Source organism: Vulpes vulpes, chromosome 6, assembly GCF_048418805.1.
Source record: "Vulpes vulpes isolate BD-2025 chromosome 6, VulVul3, whole genome shotgun sequence".
In the NCBI taxonomy this organism is placed as follows: Eukaryota; Metazoa; Chordata; class Mammalia; order Carnivora; family Canidae; genus Vulpes; species Vulpes vulpes.
In genome coordinates, this window is record NC_132785.1 from 102,117,604 (window position 1) to 102,144,517 (window position 26,914).

Sequence of the window (26,914 nt, forward strand, 5' to 3'; positions counted from 1 at the left end):
AACTAGACAAGATAATAGTTTATTCTTTCTGCTTTATCAGGACATTTGCAAGTCACTATTTAATGTCTTAGTCACAAAGTTTCTCAACTCTATTTTTAAAACTTACTTTCTGGACATTGAACGGAGAATCTTTCGACTTTTGCTCAAGTTTTCACTTGTGTTTACCAGCTGAGAAGAGAAAATAGCAATTATTTCCCCCTTCTGAAAGTACATACTATAGAACTTAAACGTGACTTAACTAAATTGACAGCGGGCATCAAAGGGTGTGTGCTTTAGAACTCCATCAAACCAAATTGAATGATGGCCTCTGAATATAAGAAGAAACTAGAAAGGACAAGATCCTCTAGTACTCAACAAGGAGGCCTAGAAATTATTATATCCCAAGGTTACTGTGGGGAACTTCTGGGACCAAACTAATCCTTCACCTTGGCTACTCAAACAGAAAAAGGCTTCAAGTGTACCTCGCCAGTAACTGAGGCAACTTCAGATTTGAATTTCATCAGCCAAACTTCAGGGGAGCCTCTTGGGTTAGTGTTTATTTTTGTAGGCTGGTGGATTACCACGTTTGGGATCTGGTCCTTTTTTCTTAACCCCTTTTACAGACACATTAAATTATGAAAGGAATCAATCTTTTAAAAGCCTTTTAAAAAATCATTTCCTTTTGGCTGTCTGTTAGCTTAGATAGCTGGGGAATATTTCAACAGATGCCACATGCCATCTGTTCCTGTTCCCCAGTGGCCATAGTAATAAGTTGATCTTTCAGCTCATTCCTTGGCTTTTAAATTCAAACAATCCACCTGATGTATTCAAAAGTCAAAAACCACACAATCGGTAAGCAAGTTGCCTTCTCCACAGTTTCCCTTGAATTCAGTAGTTGTGAACTTTCACTGAGGAGGGAAGGGCATTATTCTGATTTAAGAACAGAGAATTGCAACTATTAGAATATATGAGAAAATCCCCTCCAATCCCCACACTGAGGAAATAATCCAAGTCTTGCCCACAGTATCTGTTCTTCAATTTGTATTTGCCTCATAATGTTAAGAATATGACACTTTATTGACAAGTTGCACTACTTTTGAAATTCCTACGCAGGTATATGGAAAGGGAGAAACAAGGTGTTTTTCAGAGGCCTTGATATAGTCATTTGGCCTAAGCTATTTCCCATTTTCTTCCCACAGTGATCCAGTTTACCTTGGGTAGCAATATAGTCCAGGATTAAACCTCTATAAATTGTCAGCAGTACTATTTTGTGACCTGTGGAAAATAGCCTTGGCTCTAAATGACAAACTAGGATCATTTTAAATAGATGGTGCTTTCATAAGAACAGCATAATATACTACATGCATAAGAAAAATCTTAGGTTGGTAATACAGGAATTAAAAGGATGGAGTGGCTATAATCTTGGAACTGACAATCTTCCATAAATGCAGAGGCTGAGTTTCCTCAGTCTTTTTTTTTTTTTTTCTTCCTCTAATGACCTCTAAATCTGAGGGGTAAAATTACTTTCGAGAGAAATCTCCCAGCCAAGAAAAGTGTAAACACCTAAAGGGTCCTAACGCTGAATTCAGAACTCCCATCTGTAACTGTAGAATATAAGGGGCCCACCCACTTTCCCCCATCCACTCAGACTTACCCTACTTTTAGTACGTTCCAACTGGTCACGTTGTTCCCCCAGCTCTTCTATGATTTCTGAGCCAATCTGGTCAGTCTCTGTGGCAATCCGATGAGAACGCTCAATACTCTGGGTGGCACGGTTCAGGCTATCAGTGCCTTGCAGAAGCAATGCCCTTTGAGATTGCAGCCGGTTCTGACAGGTACATGGAAGGGAAATGTTAGACCTCTTCTGTTATGAATTCACTGCTGCACATTCCCTGTGGCCATTCTGATGTAAGAATGGATATAGCACGTGCAGTAATTTTCAATACTTTTAAGACAACCAAAGATGCTAATCAACTATAAGATTATTAGAATCCAATATAAGATCACATACCATCACGTCACTGTTTATTATACTTATGTGAGGCAAGAAAGGAATTAAAAAACATTAAGGCATTTTCCTTGTGTTCATGATGAATTTGAAGTGATTTCATGTGCTTTCTGGACTAATAACTTCTGAGAGGCAGTGGCCCAGATTTGGGGTACAGGAGCTACCTAAATATGCATATAGCCTGCAACTTTTGACGGGGTAACAAACCAAACAACTAAACTCCATGGCCTAGAAATAGATTAATTCACTGAAGATTTCCTCTTGATTGGTACTGAGGATTAAGGGATCATGAATAAGCTATTCATTTGCAGTACGAACAGAAATCACTTAGAAGTCTGAGACACTAATCTCATTTTGGAAAACACTTAAGTGGCTACAGTCTTGGAAACCCAAAAAGAATTTCACCTCAAGCCAATTGAAACAAAAACTCTGAAGTTGCCACACTGGTGACTACTCTCAGGGAAGGAGGTATCTAGGGCCACGTAAGCTGCCCTAATTTCCCAAGTGCCCTAATTTTCTAAATCCCTACCAAAGTTTTACTCCACCTATAATCCCAAACACAGAAGGCACGATGACAGAGGTAGACTCTGTCAGCCAGAATTAACCACTGACTAGTGGGTACAGCTAAGTTCTTCACTATTCAAAGCACTTACACATTCAGAAAAGGGTTGGTTCACAGGGCCTATGACTAAGCTACGTGACAGTATACTAGCACTACACACCACCATCAAGAAACCAAACTACTGGGTTTCCAGCTAAGAAATGACCTACACACTAGTGGATGATGGAACCACTTCAATGACACTGAAATGAATCCCAATTACTTTAGCTTAAGAGAAGCAGGAATATGGGGGATCCCTGAGTGGCTCAGCAGTTTGGTGCCTGCCTTTGGCCCAGGGCACGATCCTGGAGTCCCGGGATCGGGTCCCACATTGGGCTCCCTGCATGGAGCCTGCTTCTCCCTTCGCCTGTGTCTCTGCCTCTCTCTCTCTCTCTCTCTCTATCATAAATAAATAAATCTTAAAAAAAAAAAAAAAAGAAAAAGGAGTATGGCTTAAAAAAAAAAAATGGGGGATTTTTAACTGATCAGACCGAAGAGCAGGCAAAGACATAAGATCACATAAATCAACCCCAGTTCAGAACAATAATGCCACTGAAGGTGGTGGTATGTGTATCTAAATCATCTTTATAACTTTTGAAACTAGTAATTTAAAAAAAAATTATTTAAGAGAGATAGAGATAGCAAGAGAGTGCACAAGCAGAGGAGAGGGAAAAGCTCAGCAGGGAGCCCAATGCACGGGGTTCGATTCCAGGACCCTGGGATCATGATCTGAGCCGAAGGCAGATGCTTAACTGACTGAGCCACCTAGGTACCCCTGAAACTAGTAATTTTAAAGCAAACTATTGTTTGGCTTTATCTCCTGTTTTGTTTTTTCTGTTGTTGATTTCTGGTAACAAATGCCCAAACTCACTTAATACCTCTCATCTCACTTTAACAAGCTTCACCTGTTTGCCTTTTCCCAGTCTCCCTTCAGAAGTGACTTTTGAAAGTTTGTATCATTCTCTCCAGTTCTGACATCAGCAATGTCAGGCCAGTATCATCTGAATGTCTTTGAACCATAATCAGGATGTATCATGAAACAGGACTGTTTAACACTACGCTATTGACCTTTCTACATACATACAGTCTATACCTGTGGGTCCCTGTCCATTTCTCTCCCATGCTACTTACTGGCTATTTGCCAGACCATTTCTACTTTGTACAGTGGAGTATAATCCCAAATGCAACACATTACATTTTATTTTTGTGAACTTGTATTCTTTATCCAGCTTCTCATTTCAGTATATAGGTTTTCAATTCTGTCGGTCTAATTTTATAAATCAGAATGCTAGAGTCTAGAAAGGTAATCTGGCTTACTTTCCATTATAATTGAGTAAAAGCCCGTTAGTCCCCTCCTGAGAAGGATCCTCCCTTCTCTACTATGTCTCTGGATGTTGGGTCATCTGGATATAAATGTAAAGGAAAGCCTGGGTTAATTTGTAACAAACTTTGGATAAATTAAAAAGCCTAACTGAATTTTTTGAGTATACATGAAAACCCAGATCAATAGGTCGGAATACAAAGTCCAGATACAATTAAGAATAGATAACACTTGTATTCCTCTACTGAGTACCTAGCACTGTTTTATAACAGATACAAAGAAATCGAAGCATGGTTTGGAAAGATCTGTATTAAATACAATAGAGCTGGTTACCCCAAGAGGAGAAGGGGAATTGGATGCAGGAAACAGGATACAGTGTAAAGAACAAGAGTCTACTACTGACTGGTAACAAACTCTACAATATGGCTAATTTTTGTGCCCACAGGCCATTAAGGGAAAAAAAAAAAACAGCTGAAACTTACCATATGTTCATTTTCTACAGCATATGAACCATATTTCATGTCTCCTCGGCCTCCAGGTGTGGCTGTCAAAGGTGTGCTTCTCACTTCCCGATGGAGTTTGGCAAGGTCCTTCCGGTAGGTTCGAAGCTTAGACATCATAGGGTTACGGAAAGATAGAGGTGCATAACGTAGTTCCTCTTCCATCTCTGCCAGCTAGGAAGGCAGAAAGTAGTGAGTAGATGGGCTGCTCTCATCTGGGCATATGCTAGTTTTGACTAATCAAACCATAGACAAATCCGAGTAAGTACTCGACCATATGTTCCACGAGGGGAGGGGCAGGGACCACATGCAACATGTTTACCTCCTTTATTTTTTTTTTTTTTAATATTTTACTTATTTATTCATGAGAGACACACAGAGAGAGGCATAGACATATGCAGAAGGAGAAGCAGGCTTCCTGCAGGGAGCCTGATGTGGGACTTGAGACCAGGACCCCAGGATCACGACCTGAGCCAAAGGCAGATGCTCAACCATTGAGCCACCCAGGCATTTCATGTTCACCTCCTTTCTCTGAGTGCCTGGCAGTGCCTAGTCCATATAGAACAGGCATTCAGAAAGTATGTGATAAATGAGTGAAAAAACTAACAAGTACTTTATTTCTTATTAAACATCTTATACATTATTTAATAACTTAATCTTTCCTGTCCTCAATAAGGTAGGAAATACTACTTCTAATTCATATATAAAAATTGAAGAAATCTGCTCAAGATTACACAAATCTTCAAATATCCTTTTCAGTATACCAAATTTTTAGTTTGTTATGGTTCAAGTGCTATCATGAAGCACTTTGAGGTCTACTGTACTAAAAATGGTAAGGGTCTGGCATCAGGGTTATTCCCCTTCCTCTTTCTTCTGAAAATCAATTGTTTGTCTCCATGTCCTAGATAATCCAGGGTCCCAATCAGATTTCCATTTTATTGGGTAAGTAAAATGTAACACCCAGACATGTTCCCAAGAGGCCATAAATTATTTTCATCTGCCTGGGATGACCAGAGTTGGGATTGGTTAATTTCGCTAATCTCTTTTAAAACATAAGGGAATGTGGCTACAAGCACTTCTGAGATACATTTTTTTTTATACTAAGTTTAACAAAGAAGAAAAATTGATCTTAATGGCCAGTTTTTTTTATTATTGAGATAGAAAGAATGCAGGCGAGGGGCAGAAGGAGGAAGAGAGAATCCTAGGCAGGCTCCATGCCCAGCACAAGCCCACTGGGGATCGATCCCAGGACCCTGAGATCATGACCAGAGCCAAAGCAGATGCTTAACTAAGCCACCCAGATGCCCCAAATTTTATTTTTAAACATGATTTATTTATTCATTTTAGAGAGTGTGTGTGTGCATGCGTGCAAGAGAAATGGGGGGTAGGCAGATGGAAAGAATCTTTAAGCAGACTCCCCAATGAGTGCAGAGCCCGATGCAGCCCAATCCCATGACCCACGAGATCATGATCCTGGCCAAAACCAAGAGTCTGACTCTTAACCGAATGAGCCACCTATGTGCCCCTAATGAAATTTTAAAAGACCACCCAGGGAGATTCCCTGGGTGGCTCAGTGGTTTGGCCCCTGCCTTCGGCCCAGGGTGTGATCCTGCATTCCCAGGATCGGGTCCCACATTGGGCTCCCTACATAGAGCCTGCTTCTCCCTCTGCCTGTCTCTGCCTCTCTCTCTCTCTCTCTGTCTCTCATGAATAAATTTAAAAAAAAATTTTAAAATAGGGATCCCTGGGTGGCGCAGCAGTTTAGCACCTGTCTTTGGCCCAGGGCGCGATCCTGGAGACCCGGGATCGAATCCCACGTCGGGCTCCCGGTGCATGGAGCCTGCTTCTCCCTCTGCCTATGTCTCTGCCTCTGTGTGTGTGTGTGACTATCATAAATAAATAAAAATTAAAAAAAAAAATTTTTAAATAAAGTAAAATAAAAGAAAAGATCACCCAGGTAAAGGTTTGAGAATGCCCTTACTACTCATATCAGGAATGTATTATATCAAAGACTCATTTTAAGAGAGTATCCAAGCTTTATCCATTTGTGTTTGTCAAACCCCCTTTACCACTCACCCCATCAATTGGCCTCATTTAATAAAAAAATAATCAAAACCAAGATCAAAGACAGGAACAGTTAATCTGTGATCAATAAGCATTACTTTTGGAAATGACTAACTCCAGGTTTAAGTAAGGACATGCTCCTCCTCCTCACCGTTTCATTTGCTTCCTGTTGCTTTTCGTCAAAATCTCTGATCAGCTTCTTCTTCTCTTCTGGAAAAGATAGAGAAGTTTCAAATGCTCAGTCCTGTTTTCATATATTTGTAGAGATCATTCCCTCTGCTTAGAATACACTGCCCAACCCTCCCGATGGGATTAGTAGTACTTAATTATCTCTAAAAATTACTTTTTAAAAATTTTTACTTATTTTTTGAGAGAGAGAGCAAGTGCACAGGTAAGCTGGCATAGGGGAGGGGACAGGAGAGGGAGGGGCTGCATCTCACAATCCTGAGATCATGACCTGAGCCAAAATCAAGAGTTGATGCATAACCTACTGAGCCATCCAGGCACCCCTAAAAAAACATTTAGAAATGTATGGGACTTGTTATCACAATAATGGGGGAGGGAAGAGGATGGGTATTATGAATGGCATTTTAGTGCCCAAGTAACAAAAATATCCATGCTTGGGACACTCGTGCTGACAATTATCTGGCCCCAAAGGTCAATATTATCCTACTAAGAAACATTACAGGTCTAAATTAATCACTGTTGGGGATCCCGGGGTGGCTCAGCAGTTTAGCGCCTGCCTTCAGCCTAGGGGTGATCCTGGAGTCCCAGGATCGAGTCCCACGTCTGGCTCCCTGCATGGGGCCTGCTTCTCGCTCTGCCTGTGTCTCTGCCTCTCTTTCTCTGTCTCTCATGAATAAATCTTAAAAATTAATTAATTAATTAATTAACCACTGTCAACCAATTTTCCCCTAGAGGGATTAGGTGCACCTTCATCAACAAGGTTTAACAATACTGATTCTCTGAAATCTTGTCTCCACTTTTATCTCCACTGAAAAACACTTCTCTATATTAACCCTACCACTGCTTTTCTTCTGCAAAACAAATTCAAAACTCACCTACTCTACTTGCAGGGAGTGCAGGGTATGGGTACATATTTCTTGGCCATACCCACTGGTGGTGATATGTAAAATGATGTAAATACCAATGACTCACACAGTGAGAAAGTCATTCCCCTTTCAATTCTGCTTCAATCCTTTGCATCTTGTCACTTTGGTGCTGGTATCTTGAATGCCTAAAAATTATTAATTTCTTCTTTTAACAAAAATAAAATAGGCTTCAGCTGCCAAGCAGTAACATTTAACTAAAATAGCATTGTTTTGCCTTCACTACATTTTTTTTGATCATTTAGATAGGTTTGAAAGATTTTCCATTGAACACACACACATACGCGCACACACACACACACATATATATATATATCATTCCAGGGACACCTAGACGGCTCAGCAGTTGAGCGTCTGCCTTCAGCTCAGGGCATGATCCGGGGTCCTGGGATCAAGTCCCACGTTGGGCTCCCTGTAGGAGGCCTGCTTCTCTCTCTGCCTCTCTGTCTCTCATGAATAAAGAAAATCTTAAAAAAAAAAAACTATATCTCTATCTATCTATCTATCTATCTATCTATATATATATATATCATTCCATCCAAGAAGAGTGCAATACACATTCCTTTAAAGTGCACAGATCCCTTACTAGGACACAAAGCAAATCTCATTAAGTTAAAATTATGTCATGCATACTAGAAATCAATCGCAGAAACTGGAAAGAACACAAATATATGGAGACTAAATAATACACTACTAAACAATGAATGGGTCAACCAAGAAATCAAAGAGGACATCAAAAAATACATGGAGACACGAGTGCTGGTAAGGATGTGGAGAAAAAGGGACCCTCATTCACTGTTGGTAGGAATGCAAACTGGTGGTCACTGTGGAAAACAGTATGGAGGTTCTTCAAAATTTTTTAAATAGAACTCCCCTACAATCCAGTAAATCCACTACTATTTGCCCAAACAAAACAGAAACACTAATTCTTTTTTTAAAAATACATTATTCATTTATTCATGAGAGACACAGAGAGTGAGAAAGAGGCAGAGACATAGGCAGAGGAGAAGCAGGCTCCATGCAGGGAGCCCGACGTGAGACCCGATCCCGGGACTCCAGGATTACACCCTGAGCCAAAGGTAGACGGTCAACTGCTGAGCTACCCAGGCATGCCAGAAACACTAATTCAAAAAGATATATGCACCCCTATGTTTACTGCAGCATTATTTACACTAGCTAGACATATGGAAGCAACCACGTGTCCATCCCAGATGAATGGATAAGATTCTCTCTCTCTCTCTCTCTCTCTCTCACATATACACACAGAGGAATATTACTCAGCAATAAAAAAGAATGAAATCTTACCATTTGCAACAATATGGATGGATCTAGAGGGTATAATGCTAAGTGAAATAAGTTGGAGAAAGACTAATACCATAATAGTATGATTCACTCATGTGGAATTTAAGAAACAAAAACAAGTGGAGGAAAAAAAAAAAAGATGCTTAAATACAGAGAACAAACTGGTTGTTTCCAGTGGAGAGGAAAGAGAGGGGCTGGGTAAAACAGGTGAAGGGGATGAAGAGTACAATAATCATGATGAGCACTGAGTAACACAGAATTGCTGAATCACTACATTGTATACCTGAAACTAATATAACACTGTATGTTGACTATATACCGTTATTAAAAATACATGGAGACCAATGAAATACAATTGTCCAAAATTTTGGGGATGGCTATATAGGCCTACCTCAAGAAACAAGAAAACTCTCAAAGAAATAACCTAACATGACACCTAAAGGAGCCAAGGAAAGAACAAAAGCCCAAAGCCAGTAGAAGGAAGGAAATAATAAAAATATTATTTAAAGAGGTGAAACCAAAACAAAACCCCAAAACAACAGAGTGCCTTACACCCAAAGGAGCTAGGAAAAGAATAAACAATACCTAAAACCAGCAGAAGGAAGGAATAATTAAGATTAGAGCAGAAATAAATGATATAGAAACAAAAACCAATAAAACTGATAAACCTCTAGTCAGACTTAAGAAAAAAAAAAAGAGAAAGGACTAGATCATAAATGAGAAGAGGAGAAATAACCAACACCATGGAAATACAATTATGGGAATTATGAAAAACTATATACCAACAAACCGGAAAATCTAGATGGGGATAAATTCCTAGAAACATATAAATTACCAAAACTGAAACAGGACAAAATAGAAAATTTGAACAGACTGATTAACAGCAAAGAAACTGACTCAGTAATCAACAAACTCCCCAACAAACAGAAGTCCCGGACCAGAGAGCTTCACAGGTGAATTCAACCTAACTACCTAATAAACCATTCAAAAAAGAAAAAAAAGAAAGAAAAGGAGGGAAAACTTCTAAATTCATTCTAACCCAGCACTATCCTGATATCAAAACCAGATAAAGACACCACAAAAAGAAAACTATAGGCTAATATCCCTGATGAACATAAATGTAAACATCCTCAACAAAGTACTAGCAAACCAAATTTAACAACATATTAAAAAAGTCATTCACCATAATCAAGTGGGATTTATTCCGGGGATTCAAGGATGGTTCAGTATTTGCAAATAAATCAACGTTATATATTACATCCATAAGAGAAAGGATAAAAACCCACATGATCACCTTGGTAGATGCAGAAAAAGCATTTGACAAAGTGCAACATCTGTTCATGATAAAAACTCTCAACAAAGTAGGTTTAGAGAGAAAATACCTCACCACCATAATAAAGGCCGTATATAAAAAACCCACAGTTAATATTGTACTCAATGGTGAAAAACCGGGAGCTTTTCCTCTAAGACTGGAAACAAAAAAAAAGACGTCACTCTCACCACTTTTATTCAACATAGTACTGGAAGTCTTCATGGCAACAATCAGACAAAATGAAATAAAAGGCATTCAAACTGGGAGGGAAGAAGTAATACATTCTGTTTGCATATGACACGATTCTATGTACAGAAAACCCTAACGACTCCACCAAAAAACTACCAGAATAAATGAATTCAGTAAAGTCATAAGATACAAAATTAATATACAGAAATTTGTTGCATTTCTGTACACTAATAATGAAGTAGCAAAAAGAGAAATAAAGAAAAAAAATCCCGGGCAGCCCAGGTAGCTCAGCGGTTTAGCGCCGCCTTCAACCCGAGGCCTGATCCTGGAGACCCAGGATTGACTCCCACGTCGGGCTCCCTGCATGGAGCCTGCTTCTCCTTCTGCCTGTGTCTCTGCCTCTGTCTCATGAATAAATAAATAAAACATCTTTTTAAAAAATCCCATTTACAATCACACCAAAAATAATAAAATACCTAGGAATAAACTTAACAAGCTGAAGGACCTATATTCTGACAACTATTAAACACTGATAAAAGAAACTGAATGACATAAACAAATGGAAAGATATTCCGTACTCATGGATTGAAAGAATATTGTTAAAATATCCATACTACTAAAACAATCTACAGATTTAATGCAATCCCTATCAAAATACCAAGAGCATTTTTCACAGAACTAGAATAATACTAAAATCTGTGTGGAACCACAAAAGACCCTGAATAGCCAAAGCAATCTTGAGAAAGAACAACAAAGCTGTAGGTATCACAATCCCAGATTTTAAGATAAACTACAAAGCTATAGTAATTAAATAGGATGGTACTGGCACAAAAATAGAGACAGAAATCAATGGAACAGTATAGAGAGGCCTGAAATAAACCCAGGCTTATATGATCAATTAATCTACAACAAGGAGGCAAGAATATATAATGGGAAAAAAAACAATCTCTTCAACAAATGGAGCTGGGAAAACTAGACAGCTATGTGTGAAATTGGACCCCTTTTTTAATGAATTAAGAGCCTAAATGTGAGACCTGAAACCATGAAACTCCTAGAAGAAAACACAAGCAGCAATTTCTTTTACATCAGTCATAGAAACATTTTTCTAGATACATTTCCTCAGGCAAGAGAAACAAAAGCAAAATGAAATCATTGGGACTACAGCAAAAGAAAAAGCCTTTATATAGTAAAGTAAACCATTAACAAAACAAAAAGGCAATCTACTGATGAGAGAAGAGATTTGCAAATGATATCTTTAGTAAGGGGTTAATACCCACTTTATAAAGAACTTAGAAAATTAAACACCAAAAAGCCAAATAATCCAATTAATGGACAAGGGACCTGAATAAGCATTTTTTTCCAAAGAAGACCTACAGATGGCCAACAGACACATAAAAAGATGCTCAACATCACTAATCATCAGGGAAATGCAAATCAAAACCACAATGAGATGTCACTTTATATCTGTCAGAATGGCTAAAATCAAAAACACAAGAAATGACAAGTGTTGGTGAGAATGTGGAGAAAAAGGAACCCTCATGCACTGTTGGTGGGAATGCAAGCTGACGCAGTATAGAGGTTCCTCAAAAAATTAAAAATAGAATCACCATATGATCCAGTAATTCCACTAGTGGGTATTTACCCAAAGAAAACAAAAATACTAATTTGAAAAGATATAACGCACCCCTATGTTTACTGCAATATTTTTTACAATAACCAAGATATGGAAGCAACCCAAGTGTCCACCTATAAACAGATTAAGATGTGGGGTGTGTGTGTATGTAAATATAAAACGGTATTATTCATCCATAAAAAAAGAAAAAGAATGAGACCTTACCATTTGTGACAACACAGATGGATTGAGAGGGTATATTATTAAGTGAAATAAGTCAAAAAATGAAAGACAAATACTGTACTCATATTTTGGAATTTAAGAAACAATGAACAAAATTAAAAGAGACAAAAAAACAGAATCTTAAAATACAAAGAACAAACTGACAGCTGCTAGAGAGATAGATGGGAGAATGGGTGAGATAAAGGGGTTTAAGAAGCACACTTTTTTTTTTTTAATGATTTTATTTATTTATTCATAGAGACACAGAGAGAGAGAGGCAGAGGCACAGGCAGAGGGAGAAGCAGGCTCCATGCAGGGAGCATGATGTGGGACTCGATCCAGGGTCCCCAGGATCAAACCCCGGGCTGCAGGCGGCGCTAAACCGCTGCGCCACCGGGGCTGCCCAAGAAGCACCCTTCTCTTGATAAGCACTGAATAATATATAGAATCGTGGAATCATTATATTGCATACCTGAAACTGATACAACATTGTTAAGTTAACTGTACATAAAAAAGCCAAAATAGGGCAGCCTGGGTGGCTCAGCAGTTTAGCACGACCTTCAGCCCAGAGCGTGGTCCTGGAGACCCGGGATTGAGTCCCACATCGGGCTCCCTGCATGGATCCTGCTTCTCCCTCTGCCTGTGTCTCTGCCTCTCTCCTCTTTCTGTGTCTCTCATGAATAAATAAATAAAATCTTAAAAAAAAAAGCCAAAATAAAAATAATTTTTAAAAAATTAAACTAAGTAGCAATATGTGAAGAATTGAAATTTACATAAATGCTCAAATACTTCAAACTAAAAAAAGATTTTCCACTTAAAGTGGTTATATAAAATTTCCTTTTAAAGTAACTTTATGAGGGCAGCCCAGGTGGCTCAGTGGTTTAGTGCTGCCTTCAGCCCAAGGCACGATCCTGGAGACCTCAGCCCAAGGCATGATCCTGGAGACCCGGGATCCAGTCCCACAATGGGCTCATTGCATGGAGCCTGCTTCTCCCTCGCTTCTCCCTCGTCTGTCTGTCTCTATCTCTCATAAATAAATAAATAATCTTAAAAAAAAATAAAATAACTTTATGGGGGTGCCTGGGTGGCTCAGTCGGTTAAGCGTCTGCCTTCAGCTCAGCTCGTGATCCTGGGGTCCTGGATCAAGCCTCCCTGCTCAGTGGGGAGTCTGCTTCTCCCTCTTCCTCTGTCCCTTCCCATCCCTTCGAGCTCTCACTTTCTGTTTCTCAGATAAATAAAATCTTTTAAAAAATAACTTTATATATTAAGTAAATGTATTTTATAAGAAATGCTTATTTAAAGAAAACAAGTAACAGTAAAAATGGTACTCAGACATGGCAAAAATGATGAAGTACTGGCATTGATACCACCTGGTAAATATCTGTGTAAAAAGGGAACAGCTGGTGAGAAAGGGACTTTTCCTTGGCGTTAACTCAAACATGTAAGCTTGGATAAATAATTCTTCATCACTTTGGGACCTGACCTCCTTCCTTAGCTATAAAACAGGAGGCAGGTCATTCCTTCATATGTAACAAGCAAAAATTAGCCCTACATATGAGTTTGATTTCTAAAAATGTGTCCAAATGGATATTCTCCCTGAAACTCTACATGTAATCTATTTATGACCAAAAGGTTACCACTGCTTACACTGTTTGAGTTTACCTTTTAGAATTACTTTTTTAAGATTTTATTCATTCATGAGAGACACAGAGAGAGAGAGAGGCAGAGACAGAGGCAGAGGGAGAAGCAGGCTCCATGCAGGGAGCCCGACGTGGGACCTGATCCCTGGTATCCAGGATCAGGACCTGGACGGAAGGTGGCGCCAAACCGCTGAGCCACCCGGGCTGCCCTGGAATTACTTTTACAATCTGGGGATAGTCTTTTTTTTTTTTTTTTGGTAATATTTATTTAACAAAATTTACCATTTTGTCAACTTTTAAGTATATGGCTAAGGAGCTGTAAGTACATTCACACTGCTGTGCAAACATCACTCTACCCCACCTCCAGAACCTTTTCACCACCCCAAACTGAAACTCCATACCAAATCAACACTTAATTCCCCACTTCCTATTCCCCCAGACTCTGATAACCACCATTTTACTCTCTGTTTCTATGAGTTTCATTAGTCTAGCATCTCCTAGAAGAGGAATAACATATTTGTCTTTTGTGTCTGGCTTATTTCACTTAGTATAATGTCCTCGATAAGCATAATGTCCTTATTTCACTTAGCATAATTCATCCATACCATGGCATGTATATACAGACGTGGTTTTTAAAGCTGCATTATTTCTCATTCATTGTGACTCCTAAATAAAAGTCAGCACCTCATCAACTGAAAAAAAAAAGAGCAATTTTATTCAATGCCAAAGAAAACAGCTGAGTTGGGCTTATGAAGGGATGGCACATGGGTATTCAATATGCTGTCCTGAGATTTTCTTGGCTAATTTTCTTTACCTTGGTTTTCATCTTAAGCATTCAAACCCAATCCCATATAAGATGTAACACCACTATAGTGCTTTATATATGGATTTACATTTTGTTAATCACAACAGTGTCTATGATGTCAGCTGTCTGATGCTTTTTAAGTGATCATAAACCATTCCGCATCTATATATTCTATATTTGCAGCTGGAGATCAAGCTTCTCCAGAACAGGAAAATTTATTTTTTAAAAAATTTGAGAGAAGGATGCTTGGGTGGCTCAGCGGCTGAGCATCCACCTTCAACTCAGGGCATGATCCCAGAATTCTGGGATGGAGTCCCACTTCAGGCTCCTTGCATGGAGCCTGCTTCCCCCTGTCTATGTTTCTGCCTCTTTCTCTCTGTGTCTCTCATGAATAAATAAAATCTTTAAAAAAAATTTTATTTGAGAGAGAGAGAGCACAAGAGTACACAAGCAGGGGAAGCTGCAGGGGGAGGAGGGAGAAACAGACTGCTGAGCAGGGAGCCCGACATGGGGCTTGATCCTAGGACCCTGGGATTATGACCTGACCTGAAGGTGGATGCTTAACCAACTGAGCCACCCAGGTGCCCCTACTTTTTCTAAGTTTCATAGCTTCTAGAACTCTAAACATAGTAGTGTTCCTTAGATGTTACTACTGCCTGCAAACGACAATGTACCTTTAACTATACTTCCTTCATTGTTATGTGACATTCCCTTAATATACACAAGACACTCCCAATGAGCTATTTTTCACTACACTGCTCACAAAACCAAGGGTTTGTTGTTGTTTTAAATAGGAGAAAGTTCAGCCATGGCAAATGGTCTGCATCTTGACCATCCATGATGTAACTGAAGTAAGCACAAAAGCAGCTGTCATTATCTCTGAGTAGTACTTTCAGCCACAGCAGTGAAATTGTATCTGCAATCAAGAATGGCTACCTCCATGGAGAAGTATCATATTACTCTGTAATAAGCTGCTGCTGAGTGTCACCACTCCTCTGAATAGGCACATCTTCAAACTCAAACACACTTCTGATCCATGGCAGACAGGAAGAAGAATTATTCTACATATAAGTGCATTCCCTTTTTAGCTCTGATTTATCTACAACAGTTAGTCAAAAAGCTTCCTTCTTTATTCTTCCTTTGTAAGAGATAGGAAAATCTGCATTTTTAAGAGGCCAACTCTAGAAAGTGGGTACACAGATAAGAGTAGGAGGGCAAAGAGGTAGCTCACAGGATTTTGATCCTTTCACTAACTTCTCTCCATGATTGTCATTTGGAATCTGGGATACTCCATTCTCTAATTTTATTTTATTTTTTTAAAGCTTTATTTTTTTTTTAAGATTTATTTATTTATTCATTCAGAGAGAGCGAAGAGAGAGGCAGAGACACAGGCAGAGGGAGAAGCAGGCTCCCTGCAGGAAGCCCGATGTGGGACTCGATCCCAGGTTTCTAGGATCACACCCCGGGCTGCAGGCGGCACTAAACCGCTGCGCCACCGGGGCTGTCCCATTCTCTAATTTTATAAGACATTCTCTTAGGAGTGCTATACAGTTCATATACTTTTAAAAGACATATGCTCCCTTTGAAAATAATTTTAAGAATTTCACCACATTATGAGATACTTTATGGAATCCTAAAGTTTAAAAAAAAAAAAAAAAGCCTCTGAAATTCTCCCTTCTGATGATTAAGCCAGGAAGATAGACGACAATTCAAGGTTCAAAAGAGGTTGAACTCTATCTATCCAACTGGAAGTACCAGGATGCGCTTCTTTATACTTTAGTCTCAGAATTGTGAAAGCAATAAATGTTAGAGTGGAAATGGATCTCAGAGGTCATCTAATCTAACCTTCTCATTTTACAGTTGAGGAAACTAGAGCCTGGAGAAACTGCCTTCCCCAAGGTCATAGGAGGAGCAAATGGTGACACTAATTCTAGAATGCAAGTCTCCTGATTTCCAATCCAAGGCTGCTGTACATTATAGCATTGAGGAGTATTTTTGTGCTCCCAGGGAATAAACAGCCTTCAGCAACAGGTAAAACCTGTCAGACTTTTTCATTTTTTAGGGAGTTAGAGTTAACACCACAGTTAACTACAAAACTGCAGAACTGGACACTGAGTGGAATGGGCACCAAAAACAAGAGTGAGCTATTTCAAACACTATCCCCCTATTCCATATGCCTTCTCAAACCAGTCACATGTAAATGACTCACTCTGACACTAACTGGTTATAAACTGGTTGGATGGCAGCACCATGAAAAAGTCAGCTTTGAAATAGCTAGAGAAAACCTACCTTAATGTTCAACTAAGGGGCAGCCTCTCTTCCTTATGGGTGGTTTGATTTACCAACCCAAGAATGACTAACCTTGACCCATTAGAGCTGAAATAACTTCAGTTTCACCAGGATCATGTGGTTAATTTGCTTTTGGTGCCCCACTGTGGCACTTCTAAGACCTACATCCTCTATTTGTACACCACTGATCTCATACTATACAGGAGTTTTGGGCCGCCTGGGTGGCTCAGCGGTTGAGCATCTGCCTTTGGCTCAGGGTGTGATCCCGAGATCTGGGATCGAGTCCCACATCAGGCTCCCTGTGAGGAGCCTGCTTCTCCCTCTGCCTATATCTCTATATCTGCCTATATATCTATATCTCTGTCTCTGTTTCTCATGAATAAATAAATAAATCTTAAAAAAAAAAAAAAAAGGAGTTTTGTAAAAGCACAGGCATACCCTGAAGAAACTGTGGGTTTGGTTCCAGACTACCACAGTGAGTAACACAATAAAGCAAGTCAAATTAGTTTTTGGTTTCTCTATGCATATAAAAGTTATGTTTAAGCTCTACCGTAGGGATCCCTGGGTGGCGCAGCGGTTTGGCGCCCGCCTTTGGCCCAGGGTGCGATCCTGGAGACCTGGGATCAAATCCCACGTCGGGCTCCTGGTGCATGGAGCCTGCTTCTCCCTCTGCCTGTGTCTCTGCCAATCTCTCTCTCTCTGTGACTATCATAAATAAATAAAAAATTAAAAAAAAAAAAGCTCTACTGTAGTCTTTTAAGTATGTGATAGCATTATGTCTAAAAAATGTGCCTTAATTTAAAGATTAATACCTTAATTGTGAAAATACTTTACAGCTGAGAAATTCTATCATCTGAAGTTTCATTGACACAGGTAGAGGGAGAAGCAGGCTCCCTGTGGGGAGCCTAATGCAGGACTCGATCCCAGGACCCCGGGATCACGACCTGAGCCAAAGGTAGATGCTCAACCACTGAGCCACTCAGGTACCCTGTGGCAATTTCTTAAAACAAGATAAAAATGGGAAAAAAAAGATAGAAATGAAGTTTGCTACATCAACGGGCTTTTCCTTTCACAAACAATTTCTTTTTTTTTGGGGGGGGGGTGGATTTTATTTATTTGTTCATGAGAGACACAGAGAGAGAGGCAAAGACATAGGCAGAGGTAGACAAAGGCTCCCTGCAGGAAGTGGGACTCCATGCACTGGGAGCCCGACGTGGGATTCGACCCCGAGTCTCCAGGATCGCGCCCTGGGCCAAAGGCAGGCGCCAAACCGCTGCGCCACCCAGGGATCCCCAATATTTTAAATTCTTTGCTGTCATTTTTTAAAAGACTTTGAGAAACAGAGTGCATGAGTGGGGTGGGGGGGGCAGAGGAAAAGAGAGAAGCAGGCTCCCCACTGAGCAAGGAGGCTGACTTGGGGCTCTATCTCAGGATCCTAGGATCATGACCCCAGTGGAAGGCAGACGCTTAACCAACTGAGCAACCCAGGTGCTTCCCTTTGCTGTCATTTCAACAATCTTCACGGCATCTTCACCAGGAGTAGATGTCATCTCAAGAAACCACTTTCTTTGCCAATCCATAAGCAGCAGCCTCTCATCAGTTAAAGTTTTATCATGAGATTGCAGTAACTCAGTCCCATCTCCCGGCTCCACTTCTAATTCCAGTTCTCTTGCCATTTCCACCACATCTGCAGTTACATCCTCCATGAAGTCTCAAACCTTTGAAAGTCATCCATGAAGATCAAAATCAACTTCTTCAAAACTCCCATTAAAGTTGATATTTTTACCTCTTCCTTTGAAACATGAATGTTCTTAATGGCATTGAGAATGGTGAATCCTTTCGTGATGGTTTTCATTTTACTATGCTCAGATCCATCAGAGGAATCATTATCTATGGCTTCAACTAAAAGTCACCGTCTGCATTAATCCTTAACAAGGGAATCAGCCTGTCCTTTGAGACTCTGAAGCCAGGTACTGACTTCTCTCTAGCCATGAAAATCCTAGATGGCTATCTCATCTACACTGAAAACCTGTTGTTTAGTGCAGCTTCCTTCATTAATTATCTTAGCTGGATCTTCTGGATAACTTGCTGTAGCTTTTATATCAGCACTTGGGGCTTCACCTCGCAGTTTGATGTTATGTAGACAGCTTCTTTCCTTAAGGCTCATCAAACAACCCCTGATACTTTCAGACTTCTTCTGCAGCTTCCTCACCAGTTTCGGCCTTCAAAGAACTGAAGTTAGGGCCTTGCTCCAAATTAGTCTTTGGCTTAAGATAAGGTTGTGGCTCGTGTGATCTTTTCAGACCACTAAAACTTTCTCCATATCAGCAATAAAGCTGTTTGCTTGCTTGTCATTTGTGTGTTCACTGGAGCAGCAATTTTAATTTCCTTCAAAGTTTTTCCCTTTGCATCACAACTTGCCTAATCTTTGGTCAAGAAGCCTAGGTTTTGGCCTATCTCAGCTTTCAGTATGCCTTCCCCACTAAGCTTGATCATTTCAAGCTTTTGATTTATTTTTTTTGTTTTTTTTTTTTCAAGCTTTTGATTTAAAGTGAGATATGCACCGCTTCTTTTCATCTGAACACTAAGAGGCCAATGTAAGGTTATTACTTGGCCTAATTTACATTTGAGGTATTGGGAATGTGAAGAGACACGAAGTGACCAAATGCTGTTGGAAAATGTTGCTAATAAATCTGCTCAACATTGGGTTGAGGGTTGGCAACAAGGGTTGCCACAAACCTTCAACTTGTAAAAAAAAAAAAAAAAAAGATGCAATATTTGAGAGGCACAATAAAATAAAGTACAATAAAGTGAAGAGCCATAAAACAAGATAATGCTTGCATCAGATCTCTCTAAGCCTGTTTCCTTATCTATAAAAAAGAATTTTTTTAACGGATTTTTATTTATTTATTCATGAGAGACACAGAGAGAGAAGCAGAGACACAGGCAGAGAGAGAAGCAGGCTCCCTGCAGGGAGCCCAATATGGGACTCAATCCTGGGACTCTATACTGGGACTCCAGGATCACGCCCCGAGCCCAAGGCAGGTACTCAACCACTGAGCCAACTAGGCGTCCCCTATAAAAAAGAAATGAAATGAAATGAAATGAAATGAAAGGAAAGGAAAGGAAAGGAAAGGAAAGGTAAGGAAAGGAAAGAACTGAACAGTACTGACCTTGTAGGGTTGTCTGAAAAGGTTAAGAGAGATAATATACATAATAAGCACTTAGTAAATGATAGGCATAGTAGGAGTTTCAAAAACAGTAACTACCATTGGTTTTTTTTCTTTTTAAGATTTTATTTATTTATTCATGAGAGACACAGAGAGAGAGAGAGAGAGGCAGAGACACAGGCAGAGGGAGAAGCAGGCTCCATGCAGGGAGTCCAATGTGGGACTCGATCCCAGGTTTCCAGGATCATGCCTGCCCTGGGGTGAAGGCGGCACTAAACCGCTGAGCCACCCAGGCTGCCCACTACCATTGTTTTTAAAAGTAAATCCTTAGGTGGATGAGAACTAGGGCATAAACAAAATTCACAAAAAAAATGTGAGGAGTGTCAAAGAAATTAAAATTCTTCAGTCAATGGTAATTGGTGCATATGATTATCCATAGTGATTTTTTTCTGGTTCCCAATATAAAGGGGTTCCATAGACATACACTGAAATTTGAGTGAATTAAAATGGAAATTTTTCAATAATTTTACAACACTCATTAATACGTTTTCCAGCTGCCTTCAGGTACTACAAAACCAAAACTAGAACATGATAGGCACTTACCATATTATTTAGATAATAATTTACAGCATTCTGAGGTATCTGGAGAGACCTCTTCAGACGCTCTAAAACTAAAACTGGAAATTATGACTGTATGTGCTTAATATAATATTAAATGGATTAATAATTAATCACATATTTAACAGACTATTACTGCCATACAAACCTCCTAAAAAGGGACACATTTTGTCTGTTACCCTTTTGTTTTACTAGGTATAGATACTCATTTTAAAGGTGATGAAGGGGAACTTAGGTGGCACAGTCAGTTGGGTGACCGATTCTCAGTTTTAGCTCAGGTGGTGATCTTTGGCGTTGTGAGATCAAGCCCCACCTTGGGCTGTGTGCCAGCAGAGTCTGTGTAAGACTTTCTCTGCCCCTCCCCCTGCATGCACATTACCTAAAATAAATAAATATTTTAAAAGAAATTTTAGGGGCAGCCCCGTGGCACAGCGGTTTAGCACCGCCTGCAGCCCAAGGCATGATCCTGGAGACCCTGGATCGAATCCCACGTCAGGCTCCCTGCATGGAGCCTGCTTCTCCCTCTGCCTGTGTCTCTGCCTCAATCTCTCTCTCTCTCTCTCTATAAATAAATAAATAAAATCTTTAAAAAAAATTTTTTTTAAGTGACGAAAATGCAGGAAACATTGTAGAGTAAAAATACAATTATACTCAGTTTCAGCACCCAATCAGATTATTAATAGTTTCTCCCCAACAATTCACAGTACTTACACAATCATTCAAAATATATTTATGGAACACCTAGTATGTAAGAGGCACTGTTCTAGGTGCTTAGAACACATAATAAACAAAACAGACAAAAGACAGAGCGTAGGATAGAAAAGGGAACACTTTCAAACTTTTATGAGGCCAGCATTATGGCAATATCAAAACCAAACAAGGATACCACAAAAACAGGGGATCCCTGGGTGGCTCAGCAGTTTGGTGCCTGCCTTCAGCCCAGGGCGTGATCCCGGAGTCCCAGGATCGAGTCCCACAGGTTCCCTGTGTGGGGCCTGCTTATCCCTCTGCCTTTGTCTCTGCCTCTCTCTCTCTCTCTCTCTCTCTCTCTCTCTCTGTCTCTCATGAATAAATAAAATCTTTAAAAACAACAACAACAACAACAAAGGATACCACAAAAACTAAAGGCCAATATCCCTGATGAAGAAAGATGCAAAAATCCTCAACAAAAGTATTATCAGGGGATGCCTGGGTGACTCAGTGGTTGAGCGTCTGTGGCTCAGGTTGTGATCCTGGGGTCAAGTGATCAAGTTCCACATCAGGCTCCCTATGGGGAGCCTGCTTCTTCCTCTGCCTATGTCTCTGCCTCTCTGTGTGTGTCTCATGAATAAATAAATAAATTTTTTTTAAAAAAGTATCATCACATCAAATTCAATGATACATTAAGGGATCATACATCATGATCAAGGGGGATTTACTCCAGGAATGCAAGGATGGTTCAGTATCCATAAATCAAGATGGTACATCTCATTAACAAAATGAAAGGTAAAAATTGTGTGATCAGCTCAATAAATGCAGAAAAAGCATTTGACAAAATTCAACATCCATTTATGATATAAAATCTCAACAAACTGGATACAGAAGGAATATACTTCAACAAAATAAAGGCCATATGTGACAAGCCCACAGCTAACATACTCATTGGTGAAAAGCTCAAAGATTTTCCTCTATGATCACAAACAAGAATGCCCATTCTCATCGTTTTTATTCAACATAGTATTGAAGTCCTAGCCAAGCAATTAGCAAGAAAAATAAATGAAAGGCATCTAAATCGGAAAGGAAGTCATAAATACTGTCATTATTTGCAGATGGTATACTATACACAGAAAACCCTAAGGACTCCACCAAAAAAAATTGTTAGATTTAGTAAACAAATTCAGTAAAATTGCAGGATACAAAATCAATATACAAAAATTGACTGCATTTGTATATACAATAAACTATCAGAAGGAAAAATTAAGAAAACAATGCCATTTAAAATTGCAACAAAAAGAGTAAAAGACATGTACACTGAAAACTCCAAGACATTGATGAAAGAAACTGAAGACATAAATAGGTGGAAAGATATTCCATTCTAATAGATTGGAAAAATTAGTACTATTAAAAGGTCCATACTACCCAAAGCAATCTATAGACTCTGCAATCCCTATCAAAATTCCAATAGTATTTGTCACAGAAATAGAACAATCAATCAATGGAACTACAAAAGACTCCAATTAGAACAAAGCTGTAAACATCATGCTTCCTGATATTACAAAGCTATAGTAATCAAAACAGTATGGTACAGGCATAAAAACAAATGCAAAAATCAATGGAACAGAATACAGAGCCCAGAAATAAACATATATATACATGGTCAATTAACTTACAATAAAGAAATCAAGAAAATAATGGGGAACTATCTCAGGAAAACCCAGTCTTTCCCTCTCCTATGCCTTTCTCTCTTACATAGAGAAGAACCCAGTCTTCCTATGTGTTTCTCCTGTGTCTCCTTTACTACTCATACAGAACACTTTATTTCTGGTCACCAAATGTATGGTTTTTCTCCACACCAAACAATTCTCTGCAACACCAGCTGGGTATCCACAGATCAACTCAATTCTGACACCATCTACATGGAGATACCATCAGATTCCAGGTTAAGGGCTCAGTCTTACAGATTGCCCCCCCCTCCCAAACATACACTTTAAATGTCAATCGTTAAGTAGTAGGTCCGGTCCCCAGGTAACCCACAACTTCTGTCCAATTTGGCTACAAATTGAAGGTTCTCATGACCTTCTCCTCAGGTTCAATTAACTTGTTAGATAAGCTCACAGAATTCAGGGAAACGCTTACTTACATTTACCAACTTATTAGGGGTTATGATAAAGAATACAGATGAACAACCAGATAAAGAGGTACACAGTGCCATGTCTGAGAGGGTCCTGAGTGCAGGAGCTTCAATTCCTGTGGAGTTGGGGTGCATCACCCTCCAGGTATGGATATGTTCACCCATTTGGAAGTTCTCTGAACCCCATATACTACTGGGATTTTATGAAGACTTCCTCACACAGGCATGATCAATTAGTAACTCCAGGAATGCCTGGGTGGTTCAGCGGTTGAGTGTCTGCCTTCAGCTCAGTGGTTGAGTCCCAGGATCAAGTCGCACATCGGGCTCCCTGCATGGGGTCTGCGTCTGCCTGTCTGTGTCTCTCATGAATAAATAAAATCTTAAAAAAAAATTAGTAACTCCATTTTCAGCTCCTATTCCTTCTCTGGAAGACAATGGGTAGGGCTGAAAATCCAAGCTTCTTAAGATAATTTTTTTTTTAATTTTTATTTATTTTATGATAGTCACAGAGAGAGAGAGAGAGGCAGAGACACAGGCAGAGGGAGAAGCAGGCTCCATGCACCGGGAGCCTGACGTGGGATTCGATCCCGGGTCTCCAGGATCGCGCCCTGGGCCAAAGGCAGGCGCCAAACCGCTGCGCCACCCAGGGATCCCGAAAATCCAAGCTTCTAATCACAGGTTGGTCTTTCTGGTGATCAGTCCCCATCCAGAGTCACCTCATTAGAACAAAAGATGCTCCTAGTGTTCTTTTTTTTTTTAAGATTTTATTTATGAGAGACAGAGAGAGAGAGAGAGAGAGAGAGAGAGAGAGAGAGATACAGGCAGAGGGAGAAGCAGGCAGGCTCCATGCAGACAGCCTGATGTGGGACTCGATCCTGAGGAGTCCAGGATTACACCCTGGGCCAAAGGCAGGTGCTAAACTCCTGAGCCACCCAGGGATCCCCCCCCCCCCTTTTTTTTTTAAAAGATTTTATTTATCTATTCATGAGAGACGGCGGGGGGGGGGGGGGGGTGGCGCAGAGACACAGGCAGAGGGAGAAGCAGGCTCCATGTAGGGAGCCTGATGTAGGACTCGATTCTTGATTCTCGGGACTCTGATATCACACCCAGAGCCAAAGGCAGACGCCCAAATGCTGAGCCACCCAAGCGTTCCAATCCTAGTAATTACTCCGGAAATTACAAGGATTTTTAGGAGATCTGTGCCAGGAACCAGGGACAGAGACCAAATATATATATATATTTCTATTACCTGACAAGAAAAGACAATTTCTTCAATAAATGGTTTTGGGAAAACTTTACAGAAAAATGCAAAAGAATGGAAATGAACCACTATCTTTTATCATATACAAAAATTAACTTAAAATGGACCAAAGACTTGGCTGTTAACACCTGAAACCATAGAACTCCTAGAAAAAGACATCAGTCTTGGTGATTTTTTGGATTTGACATCAAAAGGTAATAAAAGCAAAAATAAACAAGTGGGACTATATCAAACTAAAAAGCTTTTGCAGAGCAGAGGAAAACACCAACAAAATAAAAAGGCAATTTACCAAATGGAAGAAAATATTTCCAAATCACATATCTGATAATGGATTAATATCCAAATTATATAAACAACTCCTATAACTCAAGAGCAAAAAACCCACAAACAACCTGATTAAAAAATGGGTGGAAGATCTGTACAGATATTCTTCTAAAGAAGACATACAGACGGCCAACAGTACAAGAAAAGGTGCTCACCATCATAATCATCAGGAAAATGCAAATCAAATCACAATGAGATATTACCTCATACGTGTTAGAGAATGGCTATTATCAAAAAACAAGAAATAACAAGTGTTAACAAAGATGTGGAGAAAACACAGAGCTTATTTTTTGCTCAGTTGCTTTCAAACTTGACACGAATCAGAAATCCCCTGGATGGATGTTAAGTGTGCAACTCTTTTTTTTTTTTTTTTTTTTTTAAGATTTTATTTATTAGTGAGAGACACAGAGAGAGAGGCAGAGACACAGGCAGAGGGAGAAGCAGGCTCCCCGCAGGGAACCTAATGTGGGACTCGATCCCAGGACTAGGATCACACCCTGAGCCGGAAGACAGGAGCCCAACCGAGCCACTCAGGTGTACCTCCCTGTATGGATGTGAAAAAAGACTGTTAAAACAGTTAATAATTCAGTAAGCCTTGGATGGGGTTCAATAATTTGCATTTCTAAAGAGTTCCCAGGGATCCCTGGGTGGCGCAGCGGTTTGGCGCCTGCCTTTGGCCCGGGGCGCGATCCTGGAGACCCGGGATCGAATCCCACGTCGGGCTCCCGGTGCATGGAGCCTGCTTCTCCCTCTGCCTATGTCTCTGCTTCTCTCTCTCTCACTGTGTGCCTATCATAAATAAATAAAAAAAAAATTAAAAAAAAAATAAAAAAAAAAATAAAGAGTTCCCATATGATGCTGATGCTAGTGGTTCAGGGACTACACTTTGAAAACCACTGTTCTAGTGAAAGGACAAATAATATACTATAAACATCAAAAATACATAAAGTGTCTAGTATGTTAGAAGATAAGTGCTCTAGGAAAAAAAGCAAAAGTAGAGCAAGATAAATAGCTCATACAGAGCTGATATTCTTACGTTTTATTTAAATAAAATATCCAATTTCCCAAACAATAGTGATAATGGCTTAATGGCTCTTGTCAGACAGTATTCTAAGGGCTTTACATATATTAACTAATTTAATCCTCAAAAAACCCTTATGAAATAATTACTATGATTTATCCCCATTTTGCAGGGAGAAGTTTCTCAAAGACTGTGTCTTTGACTACTGTATTTCTGTGCCTAGCTCAGGGAATGCTGAATAGGTACTCAATAAATATTTCGCAGATAGGGAATCCCTGGGTGGCTCAGTGGTTTAGCGTCTGCCTTCAGCCCAGGGTGTGATCCTGGAGACCCGGGATCGAGTCCCATGTTGGGCTCCCTGCATGGAGCCAGCTTCTCCCTCTGCCTGTGTCTCTGCCTCTCTCTCTGTGTGTGTCTTTCATGAATAAATAAATAAAATCTCAAAATATATATATATATATTTCACAGATGAATACAACTTTTAGTTGAGTACTTTTTATTAAGTACTTTGTAAGAAGCTCAAATGTCTTAAGGAGATACACAGGTCCCATCAAAATCTGGCTGTGTCTCACTTTACTCATCTATTATTCTCCCATACATACCCTAAAACTTCAGTCATGGTTCTGAGTATTCAATTTTCTATTCTGTTATTCCATTTTTCCATTTCCCCTCTGTCTTGCAAACTTCCATTCAAACCCTTATACTCAGTTCTCCTTTCTGCAAAGCTTCCCTCTCCC

General features: G+C 39.8%; 1 protein-coding gene across 3 annotated transcripts in view; it reads right to left on the reverse strand.

Moving 5' to 3' along the window:
- Positions 1 to 26,914, reverse strand: part of VTI1B (vesicle transport through interaction with t-SNAREs 1B) — a 35,090-nt gene that overhangs the window by 5,396 nt on the left and 2,780 nt on the right. Inside the window, exons 2-6 of one of the 3 annotated variants that reach the window (XM_072761798.1) lie at positions 7,535 to 7,710; positions 6,625 to 6,683; positions 4,392 to 4,583; positions 1,634 to 1,807; positions 107 to 168 (exon numbers count right to left, since the gene is read on the reverse strand). In XM_072761798.1, coding sequence (XP_072617899.1) covers positions 107 to 168; positions 1,634 to 1,807; positions 4,392 to 4,583; positions 6,625 to 6,683; positions 7,535 to 7,571 — 524 coding nt within the window. In that variant the 5' untranslated portion in view covers positions 7,572 to 7,710. The remainder of the gene's footprint in view (positions 1 to 106; positions 169 to 1,633; positions 1,808 to 4,391; positions 4,584 to 6,624; positions 6,684 to 7,534; positions 7,711 to 26,914) is intronic. The other 2 variants (XM_026008451.2, XM_072761799.1) reach the window with 2 other exon arrangements.